The 13,603-nt window shown below is 44.5% G+C and overlaps 1 protein-coding gene across 1 annotated transcript; it reads left to right on the forward strand.

The window, feature by feature from the left end:
• The first annotated feature begins 211 nt into the window (after positions 1 to 211).
• On the forward strand, positions 212 to 7,815 carry LOC149853791 (acidic mammalian chitinase-like). Its single transcript, XM_090025340.1, has 11 exons — positions 212 to 236; positions 449 to 478; positions 1,382 to 1,586; positions 2,505 to 2,561; positions 4,128 to 4,293; positions 4,621 to 4,745; positions 5,045 to 5,168; positions 5,266 to 5,448; positions 6,357 to 6,473; positions 6,785 to 6,920; positions 7,493 to 7,815. Exons 1-11 carry the CDS (start codon positions 212 to 214, stop codon positions 7,747 to 7,749), a joined length of 1,425 nt encoding a protein of 474 aa, XP_089881466.1. The 3' UTR covers positions 7,750 to 7,815.
• Positions 7,816 to 13,603: the final 5,788 nt, after the last annotated feature.

A 13,603-nucleotide genomic window follows, 5' to 3' on the forward strand; every position in this document is an offset into this window, starting at 1 on the left:
CCAATTCCTGGGATGAGCATGAGAGGAAGGGGCCGTGGTTCCATACTCTGCAGCCCTGGGAGAACTTATCCCACTGGTGGCATTTGAGATGTCATTGTTCTTGAACAAATGAGTCCTTCTGTTTGTGTATTTAATTTTGCATATATTTATGTAGCTTCACAGCCATTTTGTAGTCTTTATGCAGGTGTGTGGCCTTCCATTGAAAGGAAAGATGAGAAAGGTGCTGCTGTGGATGGGTGAGTAACTCTTGGTCTCTTTCTTTTTAGGACTCGGATACGAAGAAACTTTGCTGGAGGGTTGGTATCACGGACGAAGAAGGGACTTGCAATATAACATGTATAGTGGGGTCACACTGTGTGTTAGATTGGCATTACTCACTAAGCATTGAAATACTCCATTCCAGTTTATTTCTAATGCATGATCCTTTTTGGGTTTTTTTTTTTTGCAGGCTTGGCCATTTTGCTGCAGTTGCAGCTGGGTAAGAATATCTCCACTTTTGTATTTGTAGACAGGCAACCATGAGACTATATCAGGAATTTGTTACATGGTTAGAAAAAAGATTGGGGAGAGTTAAAGAATGGATTAAGGAACCATTGGGTTCATATGCTTGACAGTGTAAATCAGTTTATCTATGAAAACATCCATGAGTAATGTTGATGCACATTAGTTGTGGATCTGATCCAATTATTGCTTTGATTTGTTCCTTAGTGTTCCCTCTCTCCCTCTCCCCTCCTTTTTCTAATTAGTAGAAATGAATTCAAGATTAGACAACTGTCTTTCCCAAGACTCAAAATTAAAGAGGAAGAGGCAGCAATAGAACCAGTAGTCGCTCTTCCGGTGTTGATGCATGGCTGATCTATATATTCTGTTGAGATTTAGTCCCTAAATAAGCAAGATTATCCTTTGTGCATATCCTAATTGTCCTGATTTAGAGCAACTATTCCATACTGAGCTATTGCTGGGTGGGAGGGAACATCTTGATTTTGCCCAATACCTAGACAGTAGTTTATTAATTTGTCACATGGAAGGTGTGGTTGGAAGGTATTTGAATAGCACCTGTGACAGAATCAAAGCTGTGAAAGCAGGTAGGAAATTGTTGCTTAAGCACAACAGTTGAATGACAGTTATGTAAAATTTCCATCCACATACAGAACTGGTTCATCTATATGTAATGGATAGCCGAATGGGTCTATGAAGGGTTAGTTTTGCATCCTCTTCCCCACCTCCACTGGTTTCACTGGAATTACTCCTGATTGTACTTGGGAAATTGATTCCCTTCTCACCAGTGCTGGTAACAGTCTCAGCAACCCCTGAGACCACCACCTGGAAAGAGATAGGCATTCCCTTCTCTAACAACTCTGATTTGCTTGTCTTCTCCCAGGCTCTGCCTATAAACTTGTGTGTTACTTCACTAACTGGGCTCAGTACAGACCAGATCCTGCCAAGTATTCCCCAAACAATATAGACCCCTATCTATGCACCCACTTGATCTATGCTTTTGCAACAATGAAAGAAAATAAGATCACCCCATTTGAATGGAACGATGAAAGCAGATTCTTCCCAGAATTTCAAGCACTGAAGAAAAGGTCAGTTGCTTCCAATGTACAAGGTTTAAAACAAATATTGTTAATGCCAGAGGACAGAATTTAATTTTTTTATAGGTTAGGTGGAAGGATGGGAGGGCTCTCATCATGGGGTCCATCTTATCAGTCTGACAAGTCCTTACTTACTTCCGTAAGTCATAGACCAGGCATGGGCAATTATTTTGGGCAGATGGCCACTTACTGAGTTTTGGCAAGCCATTGAGGGCTGCATGACAGGGTAGCCAGGGGCAGATAAATATTAATTTTCTAAATTTTTTAGAGGCCCCGTGGGCCAGGTAGAATGGCCTGGTGGGCCACTTCTGTCCCATGGGCCGCATTTTGCCCACCCCGTCGTAGACTGTTACATGGAAACCTGGAGAGAACCTCTGGCGCCATTTACTTCAACCCCTGCTCAAGACAGGATCATTGCTGTCTAACCCATCCCAGACAATGGTTTGTCTTACCTATTCTTAAAAGCGTCAGCTACTCCATCCATCTAATGTAACCAGACAGAAGACAGTCACTAAAGATCAGCAGTCATCGTGCAATCCACCTATCAGCAGGCAGGAGGACAGGGAGGAATAAAACTGGGGCTCTATACTTAGAGCTTTTCCAGATCTAGGAATTGCTTCAAGAATGAAACCCTATCAGGCCACAAAGTTCAGGTATTTGGGCTGTCTTTCCATTAGGGAATGAGATGTTCTGGGCAGCTTCTCAGCTCAAGACTTCTGCTGGAGGAGCTAATTTATCCAGCACTGGTTGGCTTCCCACCTAGCTGGAGAGATGAAATGCTTGCAATATCAATGTCAAAGGCCATTAGCCAGAAAGAACCAAACTTAAGGATTCGTGGTGGTGCTTGATTTTGGAAGAGACCCAGTGACTGCTCCTGCTGAACGTGCTTTCTGTTCTCTCGTCTCACAGGAACAGCAAGCTGGTCACCCTGCTGGCTATTGGAGGGTGGAACTTTGACATGAAGATGTAAGAGTTTTTCCTTTTGTCTTAGTATCACTACACTAATGGGGATGCCAACATCTGGGCTTTTGAGTGCTGCATTGGAGTCGGTGCTGGTCTGGGTGTTGACTTCAGTGGATGCGGGACTGTGCTCCTGATGGTCTAATGACAGTGCAGATGACTCGATGCAAATGTTGGTAGGGACCAAGGAACAGGCTGCATATTGACAGTACTGGGGGCACAGGTGATACTAGAAATCTAGTAAGGAAAGAAGTTGGATGTGAAGGTTTATTATGCAGATATAAAAGCAGTGACATGATGAGGATGGCAGGAGGGTTGGTGAGAGCAAGTGTGCACTGCATGGTGATAACAAAAATAAGGTAGCTGTTTTTCCAAGTTCATTTAGTTGTGCAGAATCCTTCATTTTTTAAATGATAAGCCAAAGGCAGAGTAGGGTGGCACCTTGGAGACAAACTGGTTAGAAAAATAAGCTTTGCGTTGCGTATGGTCTTCAGAGACTATGGATTCTTATTCTGTTCCTTCAACTAGCTTTTATAACCCCTATATCCTTCAGTGGGATTATTCCCTTCTTTGTGTCTATTGATTTATCCAGCCTACCTCCCCCTTTCTCAGTAAAGCCCCCACACCCATCTTTTGAATTTAATTTTTTTCCTACATAGCATCCCTCCCTTATGCAAGTCTATTCATAACATCTCATAAGGTGAGCCGTAGCCTACAAAAGTGTATGCCTCTCTGAGCCAGTTATTTTATAAAGTACCACCCTGTCACCCTTCTGCCTGATGTCAGAAAAAATGCCTCAATATTTTTTGATTTGTAAATCTTGATTTTTTTTTTTCATTCACAATCATTTTGGTGTTGAAACTTTGCACAAATTCAATTTCAGAAGAATATAAGCACATAAAACAATTCTTCTAGGCAAATGGAATATTTTATTTGAAGTCCAACAACCCACATTTTTCTTTTTAGCTTGTGTGTTTTGGAGCTGCCTGTGAACTGAAATTCAGTATTTCACATGGCTCCACATACTGCAACAGTGGAAATTCCTAAAGGGATTATGGTTACATCAGACATAAACTGGTTCTATGATGATGATATGATAGCGGAGAGAAAAAGCCCGTTGTTCATTAACTCAAGTCTATTAACGTAAATGGAAGTATTTCCACTGATTTTAAGTTTTTAGATCAAGTAAATAGTAAAAATAATGCCCTGCTAGGGTATTAATGGTGCTCTGACTCAACTGGAATGATGAAAACAATGATGGTTGAACCACTGCCTGCACATTAACGGTAGAGATTTGGCTGGGAAAAACGTTAATGAAAATAGCATCGTGCTCTTTATACTCTGGAGATCAGTGGTAACTGTACCGTTTCTGCATGGAAAAGAGAATTAGGCGATATTATTGAATAGTGACTGTTAATGACCAAAAGAACGATGTTAATTATCATGGGCTTGGGGCTTTAAAATGATATGGAGCAAAAAAGTCACTTTGTGAAAGAACACAATAACTCTGCAGTCCTATGTGTTGATGGGAAGAGGATGAGAACTAATGCCAGATAATTCTCTTCTCCCCAGGTTCACTCAAATGGTTGCCTCCCAAGCAAATCGTAAAACCTTCATTTCCTCTGTGGTTGCATACCTCCGCAAATTTGAGTTTGATGGGATTGACCTGGATTTTGAATACCCAGGTTCCCGAGGCAGCCCCCCTGAAGACAAGCACCGCTTCACCATCTTGATTCGGGTGAGGAAACACTAGCTGTCCTTTATTTGAGATGTAGCCAAACAGTCTAGGAGCATGGAGCTGTGCATCACTGGTTTTGCCCTGGGGCTGCATCTAGCCTTTTAATGATTAGCATGAGGGAACAAGAACAATTATAGAAATATGGCGAGGGGATCTGCTTAGGACATTCTGTTTAAGGGCTTTTAGGGCAACTAGGCCTGGAAGGAACATTCAGAAGATTATTGAGCTTGTTAGAAAAGAGGAGGCAGCTGAAATATTTCCACGTAGATATGACTGGGCACGAATGTTTTTGAACTGGAGTCACTAACAACTAAACTGTCTTTTCAGGAAATGCTGGAAGCCTTCAAGGCGGAAGCCACAAGCACTGGAAAGCCACAGTTGTTGATTACAGCAGCAGTAGCTGCCGGCAAAGGAACTATTGATGCTGGCTATGAGATAGCTGAGATAGGGAAGTAAGTAGCCCGTTTCCATGTTGGGCATAGCATGGTAATATCTGGGCACTCCGCCACCCTGAACCTTGTGCCGCCGTTTACATCTGTGTACAGAGGGGGTGTGTAAAGTGCTGCTGATTTGCAGACTGTAGTGTTCACACATTCTCTTTGCACAGGTATAAATGCCTGCATGAGGCACAAGGAGGTGGAGACCGGACCCGTTGTCTAAACGTTGGATGATCCATTGTGTGTTGACTGATGAGTCTGAATGGCCATCTCATTCCTCATGGTTATTTTAACTTGTGTTGACTTGAAACCAGGCTCCTGGATTTCATCAGCGTGATGACCTATGACTTCCATGGAGGCTGGGATCCGGTCACAGGACACAATAGTCCCTTGTATCAAGGCTCCACGGACCAGGGTGATATGAAGTATTTCAACAGTGTAAGGCAACTGGCAGCTACCTTCTTTCTTTCCCCAAGAGCTCCTCTTCAGAGTGGAAGGCATGGATTGTGCCTTTTTCCCATTTCTTTCTCTGTAGAAATATGCCATGGAGTACTGGAACAACAATGGTGTCCCAGCTGAGAAGCTCCTCATGGGATTCCCCACCTATGGGCGCACCGTCAAGCTCAGCAGCAGTGCCACATCTGTGGGAGCTCCAGCATCTGGGGCTGGCTCTGCTGGGCCTTACACCCGTGAGGCTGGATTTTGGGCCTACTACGAGGTAAAAAGCTTGAGATTTTCTGTATGAGCTGGGATAAACTGATGCAATTCCCTCATGCTTCTCATTAGAAATCAGAATAGGAAACTTGATCTGAGCCTTCTAGAGGCCGAGAAGCAAAAAGTGCAAAGTTGATCTTAAGGTATGTCTACATTTAGATGCTTTTACACAGGACAGAATGTGGGGTGCAGAACACAGGAATCAAATGATCGTAGTGATCCCTTCTTCCCCCTGAACAGGCAAAGGATAAGCTGTGGGTAGGCTAATTGGCTCTGTCACTTGGCAGTTCCAAGTAGTCATCCTAAAATGACACAGAAACGTGGGCAAATTGCTTCAAGTTCAGGACACAGCCTGTGTAGAGCAGGATGCAGGGTGTTTAAGGTGGTGTTAAAGGGCAAAGTAAAGTTCCCAACCAGACAGCTTCACTTCCATCATTGTTGAGGTGCTGTTGGGTTGAATCTCTGGAAGAGGTCCATCTTGCTCACTTCAAGAAGGGGAAGTGAGTTGATGGAAGCTGCACAACACAGTCTCCATGGCCATTTCTTCTTCCAAATTACCTGGGCCAAAGCAGTGGCTGGTGCAAATTAGAGGAAAGACATTCTAAAATGCATTTTGCTTCAGTAGAAAGTGAAGGGCCATTTTACAGACAGGGGAATGATGGAATAAAGCAGGGACCTGTTCACATCTCCTCCTCTCAACCATGCATCCTACCACTAAGGCTGCCAGACGTGGGTAGGGCTGGTTCTCCGTTATTATACGCTTCTCTAGAGGCAAATTAACGTTTAACGCATCCCTTTTGTTGCTGGACTGGCATAAAGTGGAATAAGGAGGGGACAGGATACGACCCATTGCCTTTGCATTGTGGCTTCTGAATGAGGGCCATTGCATGTTAACACCATTCTCTTCTGCAGATTTGCACGTTCCTACAGAGTGCTTCAGTATGCTGGATTAATGACCAGAAAGTCCCGTACGCCTACAAAGGGAACGCGTGGGCTGGGTTTGACAATGTTTGCAGCTACAAACACAAAGTAAGGTCTTTAACACTTTAAAGCAATTTGTATTTTTACTCTGCTCCTGCTGCTAGAATGTGCTTTAATTCAGTGCATTTTAGAGGGTTTTTTTTTAATTAAATGAATATATTAGGAGACTCATGCATGTTATAATAAGTCATTGTGAATACGAGGTGACTATTTCACCGGGCATTTGTTTCTGAGACGGGACAAGTGCAAGTGCTGTGATGTATCACTATCCAATGAATTGCTGATTTCAGTGTTTGTGTTGTAACTCTTGGAGAAAAATATTGAGGAAACTCTACTGAGTCATTTGATGTTTGTGGCAGGTCAAGTACCTGAAGGAGAAGAAGTTTGGAGGAGCCATGGTCTGGACAATTGACCTGGATGATTTCTTGGGCACTTTCTGCAATGAAGGAAAATATCCTCTGATAACTGAGCTGAAGAGACTGCTTGAAACAAATGGTATGATGATGTTGATGCTGATTTCAAGCCTGTATAATTAGGAAGTTCACCGATCCTTTTGAACATGGTTTGGATGAAAGTTACCTATGCATAAATGACCATAACAATCTTTTGGTATGACTATAGCCTTGCTTAGGTTCTCAAAATCGGCATTAAGAAGAACTTAAGTACTACAATGTCTTTGTGCAGGTTCTTTGTACAGATGAAAGTGTCATCCCAAAAGCTCATATTTGGAACCCAATACAGTTTGCACATGACCCCTGTGAAAATTTTTCAGATCAGGTTACAGATGGTTTTGGGTCTGCAGCCCACTTCTCAGAGTGTGCAATGCGTCCCTCCGCTGCACATGATCTGCCAAGGTTGGCAGTCTGCTGCAGCACCAGTATTTATTGGTGCTTCATTGTTTTCATGAAGCTCTGCAGACTTGCACTCTTATCTCAGATGCAGCCAGCTGTGGTCTTTACAAATCAGGGAACAGGGTCTAGAAAGAGAGTCAGCCATATGAGCATGTACATGTCCTTGGAGTCTGTCCACGTATGTGATGTTAATGCACTGGGAATTATTCATTGTAGAGCCAATCGTTGCTGATTGTCCTAAAGACAAATCCTGCTACACGGGTGGAGGGACAACAACTCCTACACCTTCACCTCCTACTGGTCCCACGCCTAACAACGAGTTTTGTCCTGGGAAAAAAGACGGTACCTACGCTGATCCGGCAGACCGTACAAAGTTCTACGTATGTGCTGGTGGCAGAACATACAGCTTCTCCTGTCCAGCAGGCCTGCTCTTTGATGAGAGCTGCACGTGCTGCAACTATCCCAAATATTAACACCAGCTCTGGCTCAGAACAAACAATAGTCTTTAAAATCACGTAACCCTCAAAACCCACTTTGGAATCTCCCTTTCCTCATAAATAAAGCCAGCAAGCAGAGATTGAGCATAATACATTGGTCGTCTTTCCTCTGTGTTTTAATGGGAATAAGTAATAGTTTCATTTATGCAATGTCTTTGCTTCTGTTGCATCACAAGTTGCATACACCTCACAATCACCTGACGCCAAATCTGGCAAGCAGGCACTTCTCAAGTTGACTTCCTATAGCTCGGATCTGCTTCCTTCTCTGTCTCCATTCTTACAGCAAGTACGTCTCTCTTAAAAGGGGTACTTTTCACTCACACATCTCAGACCCATTTTGCAGATAGGTTTAGGCACAGAATGAAAATGAGGTTTTTAAGTTGTCACAGGAGATTAGTGCCAGACCTGGAGACATAACTCTCCTCACGGATTATCCAGTGCCCTGATCACTGCATCACATTGCCTCGCAAAGTCTGGTATGACTAAGCCTAGAGTATTTGATAGTGCAGATTTCATAGATTTCATAGACATTTGGGCTGGAAGGGACCCCAGAGTATCAATAAGTCTAGCCCCCTGCCCCAGGGGCAGGAAGTCAGCAGGGATCATAGGATCCCAGCAAGATAAGCATCCAAATGCGCCTTGAAGGCGTTCAAAGTGGGTGCTTGAACCGAGGCGGCAGTCTGTTCAGATGTAGGAAAGAGTTTGATCCATGTCCCAGCAGCTGGAACGTGTCCGTCTCCATGGAGGTGATAGCGACTCTGGGGTGCTTATCACCAGCCATCGTTCTATGGATAATCCCATGGGCCAAATCCATTGGATTAATTCTTCTTGGATGGTGTGACAGCACATAAGGTATCTTCATGCAGAGTTCAACCCTGTTCAGAGTAGTCAGCCCACATCTTGAAGGATAAATTTGAAGACACATGAAGCCTAATAGACATAAAAGACACCTTGGCCCTTATTGTCACGTTCACAGATTTAAATCGCATGCAATTTCATTTCAGAAAACATTAATAAGCACAGTGATAACAGAAGTGACACTGAGCTAAACTGGATACTGATATGGGGAATCGGGTCTCTCATCATACCGCTCTCTCGGAAGGAATTTGGTACCCACTTTCTCAGGCTGGAGATTCTAGTGTAAGGCATTTTTTGTCACTAAAAAGGCACCAAAAAAAAATCTTAGAACCAGCTGACTCTGCTTTCCAGCGAAAGATTTCATGAAGAAGGGCCTGTACAACCTGCCCTTCACAGCTGTTCCACCTGAATATACTGGCACATATTGCACTTGAGAAAATCATGTTTAGCAAGTCTGCTCCCAGCATTCAGGCAGAAAAATTGTTCACCTGTTCCTGAAAGACTTGCACCAACTTGCTCTGAAGAATAAGTCTTCCAGCTCTTGGTACACATTCTACCCTTTATATAATCAGGAACCATGAGCTTAGGGAAATTTTTTGGGAAAATGATCAAAACGAGAGAAAATGCCGTTCCTTTCTGTTGGAGTAATGAGTCATCTGTCACGGACAAAAGCTCAGCAGAAGCTGTCGCATTTAGTCAAAGAGTAGCATTAATATACGTGGGGCTTTGTTAACTGGGATTTGCATGAAGACAAAGGGAATTTGTACATGTTGTGGCAGGCTGCAAAGGGTTTGCTACAGGGGTGGCCAGGAAATGGAAGGGAAAATCTTCCACTGCATTGTATCTATTGATTTCATAGATTTCATAGACATCAGGGCTGGAAGGGACCTCAGGAGATCCTCGAGTCCAGCCCCCTGCCCAAAGGGCAGGAAGTCAGCTGGGGTCATAGGATCCCAGCAAGATAAGCATCCAATTTACTCTTGAAGGCGTTCAATGTAGGCGCTTGAACCACCTCCGCTGGCAGGCTGCTCCAGCCCTTGGGGGCTCGGACAGGAAAGAAATTCTTCCTCATGTCCAGCCTGAAACGGTCTCGCAGGAGTTTGTGGCCGTTCGACCTCGTCATTCCTTGGGGCGCTCTGGTGAACAGACGTTCCCCCAGATCCTGGTGGTCACCCCTGATCAACTTATAGGTGGCCATCAAATCACCCCTGAGCCTGCGCTTTTCCAGGCTAAAGAGTCCCGTGGCTCTCAGCCTGTCATCGTAAGATCTGTTTTCCTGACCTCTGATCATGCGCGTGGCTCTCCTCTGGACTCTCTCAAGCTTCTCCACATCCTTTTTGAATTGCGGAGCCCAAAACTGGACGCAGTACTCCAGCTGCGGCCTCACCAAGGCCGAGTACAATGGGAGAATGACGTCCCGGGCTTTGCTCGAGAAGCATCTATGGATGCACGCCAGCATTTTGGTCGCTTTACTAGCCGCAGCGTCGCATTGCAGGCTCATGTTCATCTTGTGGTCAATGATGACCCCCAAGTCTCTTTCTTCTGTGGTGCTATCCAACGTAGCACTGCCGAGCCGATAAGGATGCTGCAGGTTTTTCCTCCCGAGGTGGAGAACCTTGCATTTTTTGGTGTTAAACACCATCAGGTTCTTGTCCGCCCATTTGCTGACCTTGTCCAGGTCAGCCTGGATCACCCGCCTATCTTCTGGCGTGGCTGCTTTGCCCCAAAGTTTGGAAGGAATATGCTTAATTGGACATGCACGTTGTGAGCAGATCAGAGAAGGTCCTTGAGCTTTTGCCCATAAGAGGTATTTTACCATGTCAATATGGGTCAGTCAGGAAATCTGTGTCTAATTCAGGTTCCTAACAGCACTTTCCTGTCTCTCAAATAGAATTTGGAGTGGTGATTACTGACAATGAGTTAAATGTGGTCATTGATCTTGCTTTGGCTAGCCAGGCTGTCAAGGATATTGATTTATTGCATTTATTTGCATCACTGTAGTAGGAGTCCTGGTCATAAATCAGGACCCTCCCGTACAAACAGAACTAAGAGGTGCCTTTAACAAAGGCAAAATGTACGTGTAAGACAGAGAGCGCAGCTAAACGTATGGGGGAGCACAAAGACAAAAATGAACCAATATTAGTGAACGTGATGGACAGTGATCCTAGAGTGCTGTAGTGGCCAATGTATTGAGATTAAGTAAGCAACATAGCATAGTAGAGGTCTTTTAAGAGAATAATGAGAGAGCAAACTGGGTGTTTCCAGGGATCTTTTCCCAAATGTGAGGCACAGGTTTGGACAAAGCACAAGATGTTTGCTTGGAAGTGTAACAAGTGGATGACGAAACCTGGTTATTGGCTGGCTAAGGGTGGGAGCTGATATCTCACCAGAGATGATAGGGAAGGATGGGGAACAGCTGTGGGGAGCCTTTGAAAGCAATGGCAGGTAGATTGTTTTATATGATGGAGTAACGGGGGCAGTGGAGAGATGCAGAGGGAGGGTGAGATGGTCCAAGCAGCAGGCTAGAGAAATGATCTTTGCGGCAGCGTCTGGAATGCATGCGAGTGGGAAAAGTGTGCGTGTGTTCTGGGAAGAGAAAAGGAAGTTGATATAACTAAGATGGGAGGTGAATGAGTGGCTGGAGTTTCTTTTGGTGGGGGGGTTGTTTTTTTTTAAATTCTGGGTGTATTAGATTAGGAAAGGTCATACCTTAGAGATGCTTTGCAGAAAGAACTGGGAAGGTCTAGACACAGCTCCTCACATCCAAGCTAGAGAAGGGCCTGATGGCATTTGGAGGAAGGAGGATGGTGGTGTTATGTACAACAACTAAGAAAGAAGGTAGGGAACAGAGGTTGTGGGGAGACCAGATCAAGAGCTTTGCTTTAGCTATGTTGAACTTGAACTGACAGCAAGACATCCACGAGGAGACATCAAAGAGACAAGCCAAGGTTTTGTTATGGAGGGGAGGTAAGAGCGGTAGGTCTGAGAGTTGTCACCACAGAGCTGATACTTGAATTGTATTTGTATTTACAGATGGGTTTACTCAGACAGATTATTTCAGGTCCGTGCTTTCTTAGCTGTTTTGGCCTCAGCCACCCTTCTTTCTCTACGTGAGGATATCACTGAAGTCAAATCTGGATTCTTACTTTGGTAGATTGAGGTGAAATCCAGGTTGCACTCAGGTCAGTTGAAAAAATCCCACTGGCTTTGATGCAACTGGGATTTAAGCACTGGTGTTTGTACTGTATTTGGGGAAGGAGACGCCCTCGAGTTCATAGAAAGACAGCAGTTAGAGTAGGCATGTTGGAATAAATTATTTTCTTCCCAATAAACGCATGGCAGTTCCTTAGTTTCTTTTAAAATGGCATGATCGCCATCATTGATGTAGACTTGAGAAGAAGTTGGCTTTATGGGGAGACCTGACAGAGGATTGTCTAGTGCGCAGGGTGGAGATGCCTGTTCTCTTTCCCAGTAGGATCATACCACATTAGCGCCCGTGGGTTTTTCCTTTGCTAACCTTCCCGAGTGACAGGCTGGGCTCTGTCAATGTGTCGGTCCCTTTGTGTTATCTCAGTCTTTGCAGCTCTGTGCATTATTGGGTTTCTCTCTCAAGAGAGAAGAATCTAATGCTGGTTGTATCGCCTCGACAGCACTTGGCAGAAGAAACCAACCACAAGGTCAGTTTTGTGCCAGGTGCGTGTTGACTTCTGGGGCAAAAGGGAAAAAGAGTCCGTAAAGGTACAGGTCGAGGGAGTGGCAATCTGCAAAGTTAAGTGCAGAGGAAGAATCTCAGAGAACATAAGGACATAAGAAGTGCCATCCTGGGTCAGACCAGTGGTTCATCTGGTGTGTTATTCTGCCTCTGACAGTGGCAGAAATGAGTGCTATAGAGGGAGAGCACTGAGCTGAATATTTCCAGTGATCTATCCCTTACTCAATATCTGCCTTGGGATCCACTATTATCAGTTTAGAGATGCCAGAGGAAACATCTCCAGCCATTCTAGTTAACAGCCATTAATAGTCTAGCATCCATTAATTTATCCAGTCTCTTTCTGAACCTGGCTATGCTGTCTGTCTCTATCATCTCTGCTATATGCCCCTCTGGTTTTATCTCATGTTCTCTCCAGAAAATAGTGATGTCAAAGTATTCAGGGGATTTATAGAGACTTAATATGTAAACCCATTTAATAAAGAACTGGGCCAGATCGTCAGGTGGCATAAATGAGAAAACAACTCTGTTGACTTAAATGGAGCCAACAATAGGTCTGGTCCGAAAGATGGCACACAGGTTGCATGACTGAGTAATGGAATTGGGTCTCGTGGGTGCAAATGGTACCAGAAGTCTCTGTTGCTTCTGAACATCGGTCAGATGCTTCTTGCCATGCCCTTCTACTCGTTTTTGGTTAGGTCGAAGAAGAAACAGCCATGAAGGGTGAGAGAAAACTGCGACTTCACACCCAGATGGCAGGGGGACCATGAAATGGAGCAAAGCGATCACACAGAAGGCTCTCTTAAGATCAGGAAATTGGACAGACTGGAATATAGAGAATGATTAAGAGAGCATTTAGATCAGGGGTGGGCAAAATGCGGCCTGTGGGTCAGATGTGGCCTGCCAGGCCATCCTATCCGGCCTGCGGGACCCGAAAAAAATTACAAAACTAATTTTTATCTGCCCCTGGTTGCCTGTCATGCGGCCCTCAATGGCTTGCCAAAACTCAGTAAGCAGCCTTCCGCCCGAAATAATTGCCCACCCCAGATCTAGGTAGGCAGTCACTAAAGTTGGGCATTATAAGATCCTGCGAGCACCTGCAGGGTGTCTCCCACGTGAAGGGAGAGTGATATACTGCAGGCTTTGCCTGGGGGAGCAAGACAACAGCGAGGAACGAAAATGGCAATGAACTTCAGGACAAACTTCTCTTACATGAACAGAAGAAGGAAAATAATAGGTAACTGAAACACTGGACTGGGAAGA

Source organism: Crocodylus siamensis, chromosome 13 (genome assembly GCF_052110815.1).
Source record: "Crocodylus siamensis isolate JL-2025a chromosome 13, ASM5211081v1, whole genome shotgun sequence".
Classification (NCBI taxonomy): domain Eukaryota; kingdom Metazoa; phylum Chordata; order Crocodylia; family Crocodylidae; genus Crocodylus; species Crocodylus siamensis.